We start from the raw sequence: 19,975 nt of genomic DNA on the forward strand, positions 1-19,975 counted from the left end.
GGACACACATGGGTGCGATTCGCCCACGCTCCCCCTGCTTTTGGCACGTGATGGCAAAAAGGTTAGCCATCCCTGCCCTATAACATTTCATTCAAATTGTTGTTCGGTCTCTTCTTGAAAGCCTCCAGTGATGGAACACCAGTAACTTCTGTAGGCAGGCTATTCCATTGGTTGATTGCTCTCACCATTAGGAATTCCCACCTTCGTTATAGGTTGCTCCTCTCCTTGATTAGTTTCCATCCGTTGTTTCTTGCCTTCTTGTCTTTTTTTTTTTCCTTGCAAACATCTGATCAGGGAAATTAATGCAAGTGGAAGGCAAGGAGTTCCAACAGAACTTCAAATTACAAGTACTTAGAGTATAGCACCAACCTAAGTCAGAAGACCTGAAAGAAAATTTGGGTGAAGAGATTTGAGCATTCCACTGAGGCAGTGGTGGGTTCCTCCTGGTTTGGTCCGGTTCGGCCGAGCTGGTAGCGGTGACGATATGCTGTCACCGAACCGGTTCTCTCCCCCCCCCGCCCTCCCACCCACCCACGTTATTCTTACCTTTTATTTGGTCCCACCCCCAATCTATTGCTGCCTCCTGAGTCCCAGCTGATGACTAGAGGGAAAAAAACTGTTTAAACTCTTGCCACGGGGCTTCAAAGGGCCGTCCTACAGCTGATCTGTGTTAAAAGCAAACAAATGAGTCGGATCGTAAGTGCGAGGACTGGTCGTAAGTGCGAGGACCTTCCAGAAATGACTCTGACCAGCTAGCCACGCCCACCTAGTCACATGCCCTCCAAGCCACACCCACAAAATAAGCCACGCCCACAGAACCAGTAGTAAAAAAATTTAGAACTCACCCCTGCACTGAAGGTTAGAACATACTATGTGAGCCTTTGAAAATCTCAGTCTTCCTCCAACAGCCGCAGCAACAGGTAACCGAGAACCCATCCATGAGTGAAAGTCAGTCAAAAATACTAGAGTTGTGCCCTAAACTGTGAGCAATCCCATTGAGTGGAGCAATCCTGATCATCTCAAACCATGGGTTTCATGAGAATATATCAGTTTGGTGGGCAGAAACAAAAGCCTGGCAAGGATTGGCAGACCACAGGAATAACGTAACGAATCACGTTGCAACACTCCACTGTTATAGAAAACTAAAAAGTTTTGGAACTTTAGAGGTGGAGTATCTTCATTGGGATTTTCAAACACTCCTTTGGGATCCTGTACAAGCGAGCCATGGCTTATATTACAACCAACCACATACCTTCTAATCAGGGATGGGTTCTACTTACCTTTACTACCGGTTTGCAGTGGAACTGCGCACGTGCTCTTCTGTGCATGCGCAGAAGCGTTTTGATGATGTCGGGGTTGGTGGGCGGAGCCTCCTGCCAGTTTTACTACCAGTTCTATAGAACCGGTGCGAACCGGGTGCAACCCACCACTGCTTCTAATCATTCTTTTTCCTCTCCCTCTCTAGGAAATGGAGGCCTAGTGAATTACAAAATCATCTCAGGATCTGAGGGCAAGTTTGAAATTGATGAGAGCACCGGCCTCATTACCACCATTGACTACCTGGACTACGAGACGAAAACGAGCTACTTAATGAATGTTTCCGCCACAGATCAAGCCCCACCTCAAAACCAAGGGTTCTGCAGCATTTATGTCAGTCTCCTTAACGAATTAGATGAGGCTGTGCAGTTCTCAAACATCACGTATGAAGCAACCATCACAGAGAACATCCCCTTGGGTTCTGAAGTGCTACGAGTCCAAGCACGGTCCATCGACAACCTTAACCAGATCACATACAAGTTTGACCCAAATACTAATCCTCAAGCTTTGTCTTTGTTCAAAATAAATGGAATCACCGTAAGTAATTTACTGGGGGATTTCTGTTATCTGTGGACATTATTGGATATCGGTGGCCTGTATGTTTTTATTTCTTTCTGGCAGGGAGTGATTACAGTCAGAGGACAAGTGGATCGAGAGAAAGGAGATGTTTACACCTTAACTGTTGTGGCAGATGATGGAAGCCCTAAACTGGACTCGACCGTGGTGAGCTGATTTTTGTGTGTGTTCCTTTGTCTTTGTAGCTGTTCTGTCCCCGTCCCACACACGCACCCCCACAGACGGCCCGGAGTTAATAAGCCACACGACAAAGTCTTTGAAGATAAAGCTGGCAGCAACCCAGTGGCTAGCTGCCAATTTAGACTTTACTCACACAAAACAAAGATTAGACTGCAAGCATTCCGATAAAGCAGGCAAAGTTTCAGCAATACAAGGATTAGTCCAAATGCAGTCCGACAAGGCAGGCAGAAGTCCAGTAACACAGAGATCATGGATTATTTCTAGTTTTTGCTCGTCACAAACTGAACCGGCCACCACACCCACATTTATACCCTGTGGGGTGTGGTCCAGTGACTCAGCTAATCTCTGGCACACATTCCCCTCTGCTGTGCACGCTTCTCCCTGCGCCGCTGTCGAGGATCCAGCCAGCACTTATCTCCTTCGTCGCTGTCCACCTGTGGCTGCAGGGACGTGCTTGGCTCTGGGCCTATCTCTTGGCCTTCGGTGTCCTCCGGAGGCATTGCCAGAGAGGAGGGTCCTGGAGAGGGAGTCCTTGCCAACTCCTCTCCCTCACTCTCAGCGTCTGCATTTGTCAATAGCCCAGGCTCAGGCAATGGAGCCACAACAGTAGCATGAGAAAATGTGGAACTGATTGTTCTGTCCAAGATTGTGTTTTTGTTTTCCTTACGCTTAGCTAAAATTACAACCTACTTACCACTGGTACAACCTACTGTACCACAACCTACTGTTGTGAAGTTGTTCATCCTCCAGAAATGGAAGGTTTCTGGTTTGCTCTGAAGATGGGAACAGAGTATAAAAAAAAACTTTGAAGATTGTTTCGGGGGAATGTTCCTTAGTATATGCAAGAAGACTGGAAGTTTTGTTTTCCTTTTTCTTTCCATTTTAAAACTCTCGCCACACTGTAGCACTGTCCTTTGTGGCTGTCTTCTTCTTTTTTTAAATATTTTATTAGTTTTAAAAGTAAAACAATGGACATTGCTCAACGTGTCTGATTTCTAACATTTGTGTCAAATTCAAGTTAATAAGTAATATATTCCTTAATCTATATACAAATTTACTTATCTCCTGTTTCATTATATATCAAGTATACAGTATTTTACTTCCTAAACAGCTATACATATATTTAGTAAACTTATATTACATTCACAAATTCAATATATCTTTGTTCTGTCCCCGTCTCACACACGCACACAAACAGTCAGCCAGGAGTTAATAAAACCAGCAGTCAGGAATTCCTTTGAGATAACAGAATTGGCAGCAACCCAGTAGCTGCCTGCCAAAGACTTTACTCACAAAGGGAGGTTTTTCTCCTCTGTCCAATACACCAAAATAAGTCCACAAAGCCAAAGAATTATCAAGTCCAGTCCATAATAAATCCAAGGAGGGCATATAACAAAGTTCCAGAAATGCAGTATGACTTGCTAGCTTTTCAGTTTTGTCCGTCACAAGGCCTGAATGGCCACCACACCCCTTTTTATCCCCTGTGGGGTATGGTCCAGTGACTCAGCTTAATCTCTGGCACCCCTCTTTCTCTGCTACGCGCGCTCATCTTTCCGACGCTGTCGGGGATCCAGCCAAGATTCATCTCTGTCACTGTCTAACTGCGGCTGCTTGGAAGTGCCTGGCTCCTGGCCTATCTCTTGGCCTTCGGAGAACACCTGAGGCATTGCCAGAGAGGAGGGTTCTGGAGAGGGAGGCCTTGCCAACTCCTCTCTTTCACTTAGGAAGTCTTCTCCCTCTGATAAAACGGGCTCAGGGGTCAGAGTCACAACAACCTTGATATATTGATATACATTGATATATACATTTCCAGACATTCATTATCCCTTGTTTTTGGCATTCTTCCTCTTAACTAACCAATTATAAAATTTATTCCAGACTTCATGGTATGTTGATTCATTTTTGTCTTTGAGTTCTAAAGTAAACTGTCCATCTCTGCACAGCTGTAAATTTTGTGTATTACTTCTTCTGAGGTTATTTCTTTACATTTCCATTTTTGAGCAAATGCTAATCTTGGCGCGGTACATATATGCAATATTAAATAGGTTACATTTTTGTCATATTTGCCATCTGTCATGCCCAGTAAGAAAAATTCCTGCTTGACTTCTATTTTGAACATTAATATCTCTTCTAACCAGCTCCTTATTGCCGCCAAAAACTTTTTGCTTTTGAGCACTCCCACCACATATGGTAGTATGACCCTAGATCCACCTCACATTTCCAACATATTGGGGAGTATTTTTTACAAATTCTTACCAATTCTTGTGGGTGGGAAGTGTTTGTGGCTGTCTTCTTGAAGACACCAAATGTCTTTAGAATCACACCATGTGTTATGACAGATGTGTGGATTGTATAGCTAATAAACCACTCTATGTTAACACTGGAAACCTATTGAAAAATTCAGATTGTTAACCATTTTACTACTTCCTTAAGGCCAAAGGATAGTTGGGTTGAATTGTTTTCTATAAAAGTACTGATTGGTTTACTTTCTTAATCATCACATTTTACACTGGATTTACTTAGATTCATTTACTTTAGAGTGACTTTTCTGACTATCAAGTGAGGAGATTTTAATAAAATTATTCTACATTTTAAACATTTTAAAAGTAATTTGTGTTTAGTCCAGATAATATCCCAGGAGATTTTTGCTCACATATTTTATTATTCTTTCCTACAGATGTCTTACTCATAGAATTTTTAGAGCTCAAGATGGTTTAAGAAACCACACACTCAAAACACATGGACTAAAATTATCTTAGCATCCTCCCTTCTGCATAAAAAACATAGGATGGGCATTTTCTGTTTTAACCTCACCCTTGTTTTTCTTTTTCTCCCTTTTGTACTACTTTTGACTCAAAATGCGAGTATGTGCTACATGCTAAGCACAGGTGCTGGTGTGGAGGTGGGGGAGAGGAATACATGCAAGAATGGGAGAATGGGAAGATATAGTTTAAGGCCCAAGGGCAGTTTCCCATTTTGGACAAATAATACTGGAGAAATAAAGATTATTATCTGTGATGCATCAGCATGCATGGAGAATGCTAAGTGGAATTTGGGTAAGAAATGTATGAATAAATGATCAAGGAGACCACACCTATTTGATGGTTAAGGAGAGATTGATAAAGCAATAACAAAGACTTATTATTTTTTACATTGTTCTTTGAATCTATGTCTCTGGCACATAATATTTTTTTCCCAAAATCCTGAATTTATGTATCCTATTTAAAGGATAGAAATCTAATCCCTCTTTGTTTCTTTTCTTCTCTATGTCCACATTTGTGCTTCCATCTAATAGAAGGTAAGAATGTTTATTATAGCACGCTGACCGGGGAATGCAAATTAAAATCTACACATTTTAAAGCTGCCAAGATTGAGAAACACTGATCTAGGGCTATTCCTAGAAAGAAAGTGAAAATTGAAAGTGGCCAATGGATTGCCTAAGATGTTGTGTGTCGTCCAAGAGATTCCTGTTTATACTAATTTCACATTCATTCAGTTTTGAAGGCCACCTAATCACCAAGCAACTCTGGCCAGTTGAAATAATTAAAAACATCAATATATAAAAATGAAAGAATCAGAATAATTTTGTATGTCTAAAAATATCAGGATTGGTATTAGAATAATATCAATAATAGTCTAAATAATATTGGGTCTAAATAAGTCTAAATAATGTTGGGATTGGTATTAGAAATGTGTATTGAAGCATTGAATAATGTTTCAATTATTATTCAATCATAATCAATTATTATTCAATCATAATGAATGATTGTATCTTAATACAAATAGATGTAAAGAGTGAAGTATAGGAGGTAAGTTAAAAATGAACAGGATTCAAAGCACCAAAGCGGGTGAGACATGTTGGATAGAAAGAAAACGTCTTTTAATAAAAGGATGACATGATTAAAATTTAGAATAGAGATAGAAATAAGAGGAAGGGGGAATATTAGTGTATACATTTTCACATAATAAAATAAAAGCAATAACAAGAGGGAAGCTTAGAAATTGAATGGCGGTATTATTATGTATGATCAAATAATATGGTAAGGGGTACTAGAGTAATATATTAAAACATGAAATAATTAAATAATGATAGACTACAACTTAATATAAATGTGTATTAGTATTAGAAACATATAAGTTGGTTGAATGTAATAACTATGATTAATTTTTCTAGTTTTATTTGTATTAGAATGTATTACACCCAGGTGTCACACTGTTCACGCATTAATATGTATATGTAAAATAAAATAAAAAACTTGAAAAAATAAATAAAGAAAAACTAAAGATTCAGGATAATAAGACAACCATGCCTTGGGAGGACAGGCGCCCTGAACATAGCTTTCTAATCCCTCTTGGAGCAATGATTATGAGAAGAGTCAGGTCTTTGAGACTTCTTAAAGGACAGCCACATCAGGACCAAATGGACCTTCGGTGTAGGAGCTTCTGCTTCAAAAGACAAGGACAGTGGCAGAAAAAGCATGCCTTCTTCTGGAACCTAAAAGATGTCCTTGTTTTATTGATGGGACCTGGAATATTTTTTCCCTGATCTTATAATAGGGACAGAAATACAGGTAGTCCTCGACTTAAAACCATACCATTCGAAGTTATAACAGCGCTGAAAAAAAGTGACTTGTGATCGTTTTCTTAACGACTCCTGCAAAATCCCCATGGTCATGTGGTAAAAATTTGGATACTTGGCAACTGGCAACTAGTATGTATTTATGATGGTTACAGTGTCCCAGGTCCATTTGATTATGTTTTGCGACCTTCTGACAAGCAAAACCAATAGAGAAGTCAGATGATGAGCCACGGTGGCGCAGTGGTTAGAGTGTAGTACTGCAGGATACTTCTGGTGACTGCTGGCTGCCTGCAATTTGGCAGTTCAAATCTCACCAGGCTCAAGGTTGACTCAGCCTTCCATCCTTCCGAGGTGGATGAGGACCCAAATTGTTGGGGGTAACATGCTGATTCTATAAAACCGCTTAGAGAGGACTGTAAAGCACTTTACTACAAAGTTAGTATTGCTATTCACTTAACTGTTTTAGCAACTTAACAACTGTAGTGATTAACATGGGGGCAAGAAAGATTGCAAAATGGGGCAAAACTCACTTAACAACTGTCTTGCTTAGCAATGGAATTTTTTTTGGCTTAATTGTGGTTATAAGTCAGGACAACCTATAATTAAAGGGAAGGGGTTCCACTAATATTGAGGCCCTGATCATGAATGGGTTTGTAGAGGACCATTCAAACACTGAATTGCCTCTGGAAGAATAGAAAGTCAAACTCTGAGTGTAGATCACTGCCAACATTGATATGAACAGATTTCAGAGCATGACTTGCATTGAGATACAAGTTTTAGCAAGGAGAGAAAAAGATTTGTCACAAACACATCCAGTGAAAGAAAAAGAAACGGATCCCGAGCTTTTCTTCAGAAACCAGCTATCTTGGATAATTCTGTCTTTGAAACCTTTAGCCAGATACAGTTTCACAAATACACCCATGTTCTCCTCCTTTGAGTAGAGTGTGTTTACAAGCTCTTGTTATTTTTAGACATGACAGCATTTCCTTAACTACTGGCCGAAAATTAACTCACATTGATTCTTAACGCATGTCTGCGGCTGCAATATATCCCTAACAGCCTAACACGTTAGTGCAGTTATTAAGAGACGGCTCACACTGTACAGTAAAAATATTTAGTGTTGCTGGGAGAGTTGATGAAGTCATTATTTCTTTGACTTCCCAAGCATTGCTGGACTCAATTAGTTTATATGATGGCGCCAGTGAAGCAGAGCCCTCCCTATCAAATGGGAAGTTTGTCAATTTGTTTGCTAATTAGTGGGATCCTTAAATTAGCATTACCTGCAAATAGTTTGCTATCCTGCCCACCTTTGATATAAAACCTTGCTAAAGCTGGGGTGAGTTTCCCAAGTTAAACAGATATTAGATTTGGTTTCTGTTTTGTTCAATCTAAAAAAGTGGTCTTTCAAATAAGTGTTCTCTCCTTTGATGTAAACGATGCCTTTAAACAATCCTAAAAGCATAATAATTTTGCTAGGAAAGCTGTATAAAAGTGCATGGGGAAAAAAAACAAGTGTTACAGTTTGATTGTTAGGAATGGTGCAAATCACAGATTCAGGAGTCCTGTTTGTAGATATCAGGGCCAACTTCAGTTCTACTGCGATATATATATATAGAAGCTGGCTTTGAAAAAGTCCACTGTTAACTTACCATCATTTATTTCTCTGTAATGTCGGCTTGCCTCCTGTCTACCAAAAGTATTATTCATACCCACCTCCACTTGGCAGGTTACAATCACCATATTGGATGAGAATGACAACAGCCCACAGTTCGACATTACTTCGGATTCTTCTGTGAGCATCTCAGAGGACAGCCCTGTAGGACGTCGAATTGCTCTGGTTTTGGCCAGAGATCCCGATGCAGGGAACAATGGACAGGTAGTTGTGACTCCATCACTTCACAGTATACAGTTCCTAAATTGTAGCAGTGGGTATTGAAATGTGATGTTTGTCCACTTCCTTAATGTGCACAGCATTAGAAGTAAATGATGCTTAATTTCTGCGTCAACAAACTACAAGTTACTTATGAAAAACTGCAGAGTGCATTAGTAATGTATGACTTTGATTGTTTATAATCCGGTATTGGAAGCGGATAAACATCAAGAAGTAAAATGAAAGAATATAAATTTGGTTTATTTGATCAAGTTTAAAATAGATACACTATCTTGTTATCTCTGGTAATCCTTAATAGACTTTTGCTGATATTAGGACTGAAATGATGAGGTTTTATGAGTTCTTTTATTCTTTAAAGAAGAATAAACCATTTGTTGTATTTTAGAAGGTTATGTATTATTAAAATTCTTATATTTGTGATGAATGAATGGTGAATTCATTTTTATATAGGTTTCTTTTCTTTTTCTTTCTTTTTAGTTTTTTTTTCTTTCCTATTTTCCTTTTTTCTCTTTTTTTCTTTTCTGTACATTTTCTTTTTTCTGTTATTTTTTTTACTTTGTATTAACTTTTATTGTTGTGAATTTTACCTTTTAACCAAATTACTGTTTAAAAAAAAAAAGTGAAGAATTGGCTGCAAATATTAAGTTCTTCTTTAAGCTGCACTTTATATGAATTCAATAACCTTGGGCTTTTCAGCTCTGATAAAAAAAACTTCATATAAAGTGCAGTTTAAAAAAAAACTTAATATTTGCTGCTAATTCAGAGATTTCTCCTGAGACTAAATGAAATGCAAAAGGTCACAGACAGATATACTTGCTCCCACGGGCCCTACATTACTGGCACCAGAAGATGATAAATTTTGTCCTGGGTTGCTATTCCTCCCCCTCCTCTAATATACAGTAGTGGTCAAAATTGTGGAAAACTTTTGGGAAAAGTGTATTTTTGAGGTTTGATGGCTAAAAACGCCACTTTTTTTGGAGTTTCAAGATAATCATATTCCACTGCTGGAATGGCCTGGGAATAGCCCAGATCTTAACCCCATTCAAAATCTATGGAGCCGACTAAAGAAACTTGTCAGAAGCGACCCAGCAATAAAACCCAGTTAATAGAAGCCATCATTCAATCTTGGTTTCACATTGTAACAGCTGCAGAACTAAAAGACTTGGTTCACTCCATGGGAAGACATTGTAAGGCCATAATTCATGCTAAAGGTTACCCAACTATTAACTGACATGGTGATAATTTTTGTAAATCTTGTTTTTTCTACGTGTTTCACTTTTCTTCTTTATACTATCACTGCTATTCTAATAGTAAATCCTTCATAAAAATTATTGCATTAAATTCTTGATTCAATTATCTTTCCATTGAGATATAATTTTATGGTACTACTCCCCCCCAAAAAAGTGGTGCTATTAGCTAGTTTTAGAAAATATACTTTTCCCAAAAGGTTTCCACAATTTTGGCCACTACTGTATAAGGCTGAAATGACAACTTTCTTTTCGCTGGCTTAATAGAAGTCTTTGTCAACACTGTTTCTTCGGTTCATCTGTTCTTCTTTTGAGGAGACCATGTAGAAGTTGGTGCTGGCAAAAACAGTACTAAATATTTTTAGAGCTCACCAAACGCTCATCACTAGTCAGCACTGAATGAGTCACTCCCCATCTCATAAATTTGAATACCATGTGTTCTCCTTCCCTTCGGCTCAGTGTGACTTCTTAGTCTTAGAAAGTAAGATAACTCAGGCTGTATGTCGCTTAAGGCGATGGGTAAGCCAGGTGGCTTGTGAAATAACATAGGAAAAAACAGCATTGCAAACCATTTCCTCTGGTGCCCAGAAGCTGCTTAACAGCTGACTTAGGACAATGGGCTTGAAAAGGCTGCAAAGAAAACCTCAGATGAATTTTTTTCCCCCACCACTTCATTGCACCAAAAGGAACTCCTTGCAATATTAAAACAGGAAGCTCTTTGCATTTAAGGTGTGGCACATTTCTTTCTTTTAATTTGCTACCTGAGGTAGCTGTGAACACCCGGGAGTTTCATTCTTAATGGGTAACATCTGCTTTCATACGCTTCATTTTGAATTTAATTTGGAGATATTCATTCCAAAGACAAAGATAGCATTCACAAGCTCACTTGTTATCTCTTCAGACCATTTACATATCGGTTTTGCTTCACTAGGTTTTTTTTATATTCACCGAGTCCAACTACCGGATTTAATTTAGCTTCCTCTGCAGTTAAGTATCCAATATTGTTTGTCTTTTTTAAACAATGCAATATTGTTTTACATAACCAGTCTTCATTTTTAATTGTGTACATGTGCACATCCAATAATTCCAGGAGAAAGCGTCTTGTCTAAGGGTTAGAAGTATAATTGAGGACAGAATTTGGCTTGCCACCCCGTAAAAGAAAAATAAAACAATGATAAATAAAGTATACACTTTGTTACCTTCTATCGAATGGACTGATTCTCTTCACTTCCTCTCTTCTTCCACACTTTCACCATATATATTTATATTTTATTATTTTTTTGCAGGTTGTTTTTTCTCTGGTATTGGGAAATATAGGCAGGGCTTTTGAAATCCGTACAACCAACAGCACCTATGGAGAAGTATTTGTGGCAAGGCCGTTGGACCGGGAACTAATAGAACGCTACACGTTACAGGTAACAGGAAGTGATGGTTGTCCCAAGTTTTCTACTGTGCAGTATAGGTAGTCCTCCGCCTATAGCTATAATGGAGCCTGTCCAACATGGTCGTTAAGTGTTGACGATCATAAAGAGTGTCATCAACCTGATTTTATCACCTTTTTTGTGTCGGTCGTTAAGCAAATGTGGCAATTATAAAGCAAACATTGTTTAAGGGAACCTATGTTCGCGGTGGACCAGTTTTGCTGAAAACCAGAAGTAAATCCTACTACCAAGGAGCCTTGGTAGTATAGTGGTCTAAGGCACCCTGTTATTAAGCTGGTTATTAAGACCAGCTGCCTGCAATTCCTGCAGGTTCGAATCTCGCCAAGGCTCAAGGTTGACTCAGCCTTCCATGCTTTCTACGGTAGGTAAATTGAGGACCCAGTTTGTGGGGGCAATAAGCTGACTTTGTATAAATATACAAAAGGATGAAGGCTATTGCTTAGCGCATTGTAAGCCGCCCTGAGTCTCCGGAGAAGGGCGGCATATAAATCAAATTAAAAAAAAAAAAGTGAGTTATTGACAAAAATTATCATAAAAAGTAGTCACGTGACCACAAGATACCGCAAATGGCCATAAATGCAGGCCAGTTGCCAACTGCCTGAAATGGAGTCATGTGGCCATGAAGTAGGGGGGAAGAGGGGGACGGTCATCAGGTTGTAAGTACCCCTGGGGAGGTCTGTCAGAACTTCAAACAATTGCTGTTTGAAGTTATAAGCCGAGGACTACCTATAATGCCTTTTGCAGTGTTTATGTAAGTAATTGGGCCTCAGTGCAATAAATCAGCCCTCTCATTGTTCTTTAGACCCTCTGTAATCCCAAGTGTGCCATTTATGTATACCTCCATTATTTTAGTTGCTGATTTCATATTCTTATATAAGGGCGGACATCTTGCAACTTGAAAGACAGTGTGGAATGGAATACATCTTTCATGATGGAGTTATGTATTTTTGTTTTTGTAACATCCATCCAAAAATTCTAGAAGCCATCAGCGTCATATCTTGTATCAAACTTCCATCCCAAAGTAGAATTAGAATTTGTAGAAGGAAGAAAATCTGATCCGTAGTCTAGTAAACTTATGGCTCCTGCTTCAGGAGCTAGTACAGATGTGGCCGGGAACAACTTTGCACGGATCTATCTTTTGGGCCAGTTGTGCCTATTTCTAGTTTGGAAAGTGACATTTGTGGTTGCTTATGCCTTAGCCACTTCCTGATTGAACTGTTGCAATGATCTAAATAGGGGTCTGCCCTTGAAGAGTATTCAGAAGCTTCAGTTGGTGTAGAACCATGATGGCGAACCTATGGTACACATGCCACAGGTGGCACGCAGTGGGCACACGAGCCGTTGCCCTAGTTCAGCTCCACCGGACATGTGCGCGTGCCTCCAGCTGGTCATCAGGTCTCTGCCATGCATGCACGACTGGCGGGGCACGTGGGGGCGCGTGCACGCATGTGTGGGGGTGGGGTGTATGCGGTGGGCTTGTGCACATGCGCAGGGGCGGGGCGCATGCATGCACGCATGGGGGCGCTTGCACAGGGGCAGGGCACATGCCATGGGTCCATATGTGCATTGCATTTTGTCGGTTTAAGCACATGCGCACATGTGATTTGGTCTGGAAAAGGTTAACCATAACTGGTCTAGAATGTAAGAGCATGTGTAGTATTGATCACACTAGGGCAGGGGTCTGCAACCTTAAACACTCAAAGAGCCATTTGGACCTGTTTCCCACAGAAAAGAAAACACCGGGAGCCACAAAACCCTTCCCGTGCCTATTTCTTGAGCAGCCACAAAACTAGCATATGCAGTTGAATTAAGTGTTCTGTTTTCTTCTGAAACTTTTCCATTCTTGGATTTATCCATGGTTGGCCTCCCGGGGGTTGAAAAGCTCAATAAATCATGGGCAGGTGGGTGTTGTACATTGGCGGTTGTGACAAGGAGCCGCAGCAGAGGGGTGAAAGAGCCACATCTGGCTCCAGAGCCGCAGGTTGCTGACCCCTGCATTAGGGCATGTCCATCTAACACGCTGTTAGCTGACCTGCATTGATTCCCAATGGATCTCAATCAATCTACTGGTTCACCTTTAATACACTACATGGCACAAAACCAAGTTACCTGTGGGATCATCTATCCCAGTGTCACCTGGAAGAACTTAGACACGTCTTCCCTGTCATCACAGATGCTTTATGGCAGGGCTCCCCAACCCCCGGGCTGTGGCCCATTTGGAACTGCGCCAAGGAAACAGCATGTAAACATGCAGGCGCAGTGGCATGCATGCATGCCAATTGCACAAATGGAGCTGCATCCACACGCAACCTCGCCTACTGTTTGCACGGAACCGTCCCTCTCCCCCTCCCGTGCCAGTCGCAAAGCTGGAAAGTTTAGGGACCGCTGTTTTATGGAATAACTTCCCTTCAGATCAGGGGTGAAATGTAAAATTTGTTACTACCGGTTCTGTGGGCATGTCTTGGCAAGGGGGTGGGGGGCAATGTGACTGGGTGGGCGTGGCTAACTTTTTTTTTTTTTTTAACTTTTCAAAGCATTTTTTCTAATGCTTTGAAAAACCTCTTCCGATCAGGCAACTCAGCTGGGATCGTCAGAGACTTTTCAAAGCATTTTTTTTACCATCTCTTCGGCCAAGAGGTTGCAGAAAAAAATGCTTTGAAAAGCCCTGACGATCCCAGCTGAGCCGCGCGATCATCAAAGGCTTTTTTTTTTACTTTTAAAAGCATTTTTTCGTCGGAAGAGGTTGTAGAAAAAATGCTTTTAAAAGTAAAAAAAAAAAAAGCCTCTGATGATCGTGCGGCTCAGCTGGGCATGGTGGGGAGTGTGCAGGGATTTTTTGCTACCGGTTCTCCGAACCATCCACCACCATCGCTACCGGATCGGGTGATCCGGTCCAAACCGGGAGCATTTCACTCCTGCTTCAGATATTTGGAAGATCTTTTTATTTTTTGCTCAGCATTGGTTAACCATTGGTGGCTATGTAAATAAACAAACTTCAGACTCTGAATAAAGCAGTATTTATTAAAAAGCTAACAAAAGACAAAATACATTTCTTTTTTTTTTTTCTGAAGGGCCTGAGGTGTTAGATCCTGGCACTAATCCAAGTGCTGCTACATAGTGAATTTGAGAAGAGGGGAGTAATGAGCTGGAATATATGCAGTGAAGAAAGGAGAAAGGCAATTGAGGAGGAGGGGTTTCCTGTCCTTAGTCCAAGGTGAACTGAGAAGGGGAAGTTATAGCTGGGTTTCAATACAAAAGCAGATGGGCAAATCAAGTGATCCGAAGCTATTGTACACTCTGTGTTTGGCATGAAGATAGAATGACGGAAGGAAAAGCGTGGCACACAGTTGGAAGCTTCAGAAATGCATTTACGGGGTCTGCAATCAGGATAAGCCATCAGACTTCAAGTTACTAGAACATCAAGACACAAGACTCTGGATTTTGGACTCTGGAATTCAAAGAGATGCAGACCAATGACAAATCTAGTTCAGAATTTTAGCCCTACAGCAGCTAACAGATGTTTCTGGAAAGTCCACAAGCAGAACATGAGGACAATTTTTAGGCAGGAGCTTTGTACTAAAATCCCTCTGATGTTTTAACTATGTGATATGAAGGAATTAGTCCATTTCCTTGGAGGCATTTTTTTTTTGGGGTCCCTTCCTTCCTTTTCTTCCACTTCTGTTATGTCCTGCTTGAAATACTGTCCAAAACGGCATAGCAATTTTCTAAGAATGATCATGAAGGTGTTTGATATATGCAATATATGCTATTTTCAATTGTTTTCTTATTCAGCAAAGTTTTTTTATTTATCTATCTATCATCTATCTAGCTATCATCTTCTAGCTATCCTGTTTCCCCAAAAATAAGACATTCCCTGATAATAAGCCCAATCAGGCTTTTGAGCACAAGCGCTAAAATAAGCCCTCCCTGAAAATATTTAAACGCATGCACAGCCGGTCCCCGCCATTTCCTCTGGTTAGGGTTAGGGAGACAGAGCCTGGATAGCTCAACAGACTAAAAGCCTGTTATTAACATTCAGCTGTCTGCAATTATTGCAAGTTCGAATCTCCCCAGGCTCAAGGTTGACTCAGCCTTCCATCCTTTCTAAGGTAGGTAAATTGAGGACCCAGTTTGTGGGGGCAATAAGCTGACTTTGTATAAAATATACAAAAGTATGAAGGCTATTGCTTAACGCAGTGTAAGCCGCCCTGAGTCTCCAGAGAAGGGCGGCATATAAATCTAATTTAAAAAAAAAAAAACAGGTAAGATGGCAAGTGGAGCCCCATCTGGCTCCACGTGCCCCAAAATAATGAGACCTCCCCAAAAATAAGGCCAAGCGCTTATTTTGGGGTTCAAAAAATATAAGACAGGGTCTTATTTTTGGGGAAACATGGTATCTATCTTCTAGTTATCTTCTATGTTTCTATCTACTAGCTATTTTCTATCTATCGTCTAGCTAGCTATCTTGTATCTTTTATCTACTATTTATCTACTAATTGATAACTAGCTAGCTAGCTAGCTAATTATCATTTATTGTCTATCAGTGAAACACTAGCTTGTTTCACTAAAGAAAATATTTCTGCTCTTGTGTATAAATATGTACTCTTGCCCTGAGCTGCTAGCTTTGCCCAATTTAATAGCATGACCAAAGCCGTAATGCCTCATCTACGTTCTACTAAGTCTCATCTGCCTTTCAGATTCAAGCAGCAGACCGAGGTGTCCCAGCTCGCAGGAAAGAGCACACTTTAAGGGTCAATATCCTGGATGTTAATGATAATTCTCCAGTGATTATCAACCAACATGGATACAATGTTAGCATTAACGAGGTAAGAAGTTCTTCCGGTTGCTTGCTTTCTATAGATAGGTTCATGGCCATGTCCCCTAATGAAACTTGTTCATGCAAAAGAAGGAACTGGGCCTAACTTCAGTGCAACTCATTTTTTGCTTATTTGTACGGTGTGTAAGAGAATATTGATGAAAAATACTCTTTTCTTAAAGACGTTGTAGGCAACAGCATCTTAGAAAAGGCAATTGAATATAATGCCAATCAAATAAAAGCAAAACGAGATATCAACATTTGGTGCACCAATTTTCATAGTTTATCTCTGATATGAAGATAGCATACATGGACAGCTGGGTTGATAGAAATTGGAGCTCTAAAGACTGAGACACTGAACCTAGAAGTTTCAATGCCAAATATCTCTTGGTATCTTAAACTTGAAGTAAAGCTCAGTATTACAGGCTTCCTGTGTGCCCAGAATAATTTTTTTTTAATTGAAAAGTTTAAAAAAAAATTTTTTTTTTTACAAACAATTTTCCCATCTCTCCTCCCCACTCCCAACCCAACCCTCCTCCCCCGCCCCCCTGGACTTCCCAGAGCAAAATACAGGGTATAATATTTAATAAACATAAGCTAACATATGCAAACTATCTATAAACTAAACATGACTAAATATAAGAATTCCCTTAAATATCTTTTTTTTTCATTCATAAGCTATTTGAAACTTTTTAGTTTCATATTTATTTTGAATATAGTCAATCATCTTCTCCATTCCAATATATATCTTTCATTTGAGTGATCCTTCAATTATGCTGAAATTTTAGCCATCTCCGCTAAATTCACTACTTTTAGTGTCCATTCTTCAATAGTAGGTAGATCTTCCTTCTTTCAGTACTGCGCCACCAAAAGTCTGGCTGCAGTTATTAAGTTCAAAATCAAATTAGTCTCTATAACCATACAATCTGTAGTTATACCCAATAAAAACAACTGTGGGGTAAACTTTATCTTCTTTTTAAGAATATTTTGCATAATCCACCATATTTTTATCCAAAATGCCTTGATTTTTTTACATGTCCACCATATATAATAATACGTGGCATCATCACACTTACATCTCCAACATTTGGATTGTAAACCTGGATACATACAAGCTAACTTTTTAGGATCTAGATGCCATCTATAAAACATTTTATAAAAATTTTCTCTCAAGTTTTGGGCTTGCGTAAATTTTACATTTCTAACCCATATTTTTTCCCACGTTTCCATCATTATTGGTTCCTCAATAAAATAAAAATTAATGTCATACCGAAGAAAGATCTCTGAGGAATTCGGAGAAAAGCAAAAAGAGTTGTAATAATTTCCAAATGTTTTTTTTCTTTAGAACGGATGTCTCCAAACTTGGCAACTTTAAGACTTGTGGACTTCAACACCCTGAATTCCCCAGGGAGTTGACTGGCTGGGGAATTCTGGGAGTTGAAGTCCACAAGTTTAAGGTTGCTGAGTTTGGAGACACCTGCCTTAGAAGAAGCCTGGACAAACCTTTTATTCAAAGTCCAAAATGATGCAGATTACATTTTTTTTCAATTTCTCTACAGCCCTGAGGATTGACCGCTCTGCTTCCTTTTTGAGTAGCAATTTTTTGCTTCTCAAATGTTTCAGGATTTCTTTCTGGTTACTTTTGCATTGACTTCTTCTAGTACAGGGCTGTCAAACTCGCGGCCCACGGGCCAGATGCATCATGCGCTGGCCATGCCCACGCCAGGTTTAGTGAAGTGGGAAAAAGTCCCGATACGTCACATGACACCGCCGTGACGACGTGAGTTTGACAGCCCTGTTCTAGTACAACACTGTTCTAACCAAAGCTTTTGTACTGTTTCTGTAGCTCCATCATATATTGGTATGATGACCTAGCAAAGTTTAAATTGCCTTAGATACTTGCTATCCCTTTGCATATTTGAGATAATCTACTAAGAAATGTTCCTATTCTAGACCCATTTAAAGAAATTTTTTTGTCTAAGAACAGACCTGTTCTTTTCTATAATCCCCTTTCCGCTCCCTGGAAAATGTGCGTAAAAAGATTTGGGAAATGCCACTGTTTGGATAAACCAGACAAATGTAATTTATTCTAATTATAGCTTGTAAGGATACACCTTTGTAGCAAATGCATTCCGTAACAGAGCCATATCAACAGGATGTGTGTAATAAAGCAATAAAACATAATGAAAAAGGCAGATCCCAATTACTGCGTTAGGCTGTCTTTATATCCTTATCCAAAAGAGAAATGCATCCAAACCATATTATCTGAAAGCATCAGATGGGAACATTCATTACATGAGCACTCCGAGGAAATCCCATACTCTCATCAACACTATTCAGATGGATAATACAGGATGCTAAGCCACATGACTACTAATACACCTATAGGCTTTTTCCTGCAGATAGCAACACTGAATATGCCAATGTTTTCAGGAGCCGATGATATTTGAGCCACATCAGCTGGAATTGGGGTTTACTCAGAGTTCTTGAAGGTATACATACTAGTTTGTAGAACATGTGGCCTGAGCTAATAAGAACATAAGCAGTGCCCTGCTAGATCAGATCTTTAGTTCATCTGGTCCAACACTCCTTTCTCACACTGGCTAAGCAACCACAGGAGGCATTCAGAGGTAGGCAAACTGCCAATAAAGCTAATTCCCATTGACTTCCATGAACTGATCCAATCCCAATCTTCAAGCAACGCAGATGATAGTCAGCACCATCTCTGTTATAAATATATATATAATAATATTAATAACTTTATTGTCATTGTACGTGTATACACAGTATACCCATACAACGAAATTCACTTAACACCCAAAGACCAGGTCCAACACACATAACACTCCCCAACCACACCCCCACCCACCACAAATTCCCCACCCCTAAACCACCCAAACATCCACACAACAGACCCAAGTAATGCTGTCCAACAGCTCACTGATGGTGGCCTTTTAGTTCATTGTTGAGTGCAATTATAGCTCTGGGATAAAAACTATTCAGAAAACGTGTGGTCCGAGTTTTAATTGTTCTATATCTTTTGCCAGAAGGCAACAGTCCAAAAAGATTGTAAGCAGGATAGGAAGAGTCTCTGAGAATGTTATGCAACTTCCTCAAACAGCGAGATTCAAAGATGTCATCCAGGGCTGGTAGCTGGAGCCTGATGATATTCTGGGCAGTTTTAATGATTCTCTGTAGAGCTTTTTTATCCGCTGCAGAGCTGCTCCCATACCATCCAAGAATGCCGTATGTCAGGACACTCTCAATGGTGCTGCGATAGTAGGACAGACGTAGATGCTTAACTGGCTTTGCTCTTATCTGTGAAAGAAGCTGCTGACATTAGCTTACTTGTAAATGAAAAGCTGTTTCTCTTGGAGTTCTTTTCCCATTGTCCATGTTCACTCCTTTTTACTATGCCTAGTGATCAGAACTCCAGCTTTGGTGAAGTATTCAATTAATCATCTTGAATGGTTTAGGGCAGGGGTCTCCAACCTTGGCAACTTTAAGCCTGGTGGACTTCAACTCCCAGAATTCCCCAGCCAGCTTTGAATTCTGGGAATTGAAGTCCACCAGGCTTAAAGTTGCCAAGGTTGGAGACCCCTGGTTTAGGGTTCCCATAAAAATAGCCAGTCTGCCAAGAGAAGAAGCCTGATTATTGTAAAATAGTATTTACACATAGTCCTCAACTTACAAGTACAGTTGGAACTAGACTTTCCATTGCTAAGCAGGACAGTAGTTAAGTGAGCGATGCCCAATTTTACAAGCTTTTTGCCATGGTTCTTAAGAAATCACTGCTTGTTCTTAAGTGAATCATGTGGTCATTAAGCAAATCTTGCTTCCTCCATTAACACTGCTTGTCAGAAGCTGGCTGGGAAGTTGAAATGGGGATCACATGACACCCTAGGATACTGCAACTATCATAAATAC

At 40.0% G+C, this 19,975-nt stretch overlaps 1 protein-coding gene across 1 annotated transcript in view; it reads left to right on the forward strand.

Annotated features, from left to right (window-relative positions):
* Nucleotides 1-19,975, forward strand: part of CDH23 (cadherin related 23) — a 635,835-nt gene that overhangs the window by 508,977 nt on the left and 106,883 nt on the right. The window contains exons 31-36 of the mRNA XM_087872188.1: nt 1,466-1,854; nt 1,939-2,040; nt 5,369-5,371; nt 8,379-8,528; nt 11,077-11,205; nt 15,930-16,058. Coding sequence (XP_087728314.1) covers nt 1,466-1,854; nt 1,939-2,040; nt 5,369-5,371; nt 8,379-8,528; nt 11,077-11,205; nt 15,930-16,058 — 902 coding nt within the window. The remainder of the gene's footprint in view (nt 1-1,465; nt 1,855-1,938; nt 2,041-5,368; nt 5,372-8,378; nt 8,529-11,076; nt 11,206-15,929; nt 16,059-19,975) is intronic.

Source organism: Pantherophis guttatus, chromosome 6, assembly GCF_059756535.1.
Source record: "Pantherophis guttatus breed Tessera chromosome 6, ASM5975653v1, whole genome shotgun sequence".
Lineage (NCBI taxonomy): Eukaryota > Metazoa > Chordata > Lepidosauria > Squamata > Colubridae > Pantherophis > Pantherophis guttatus.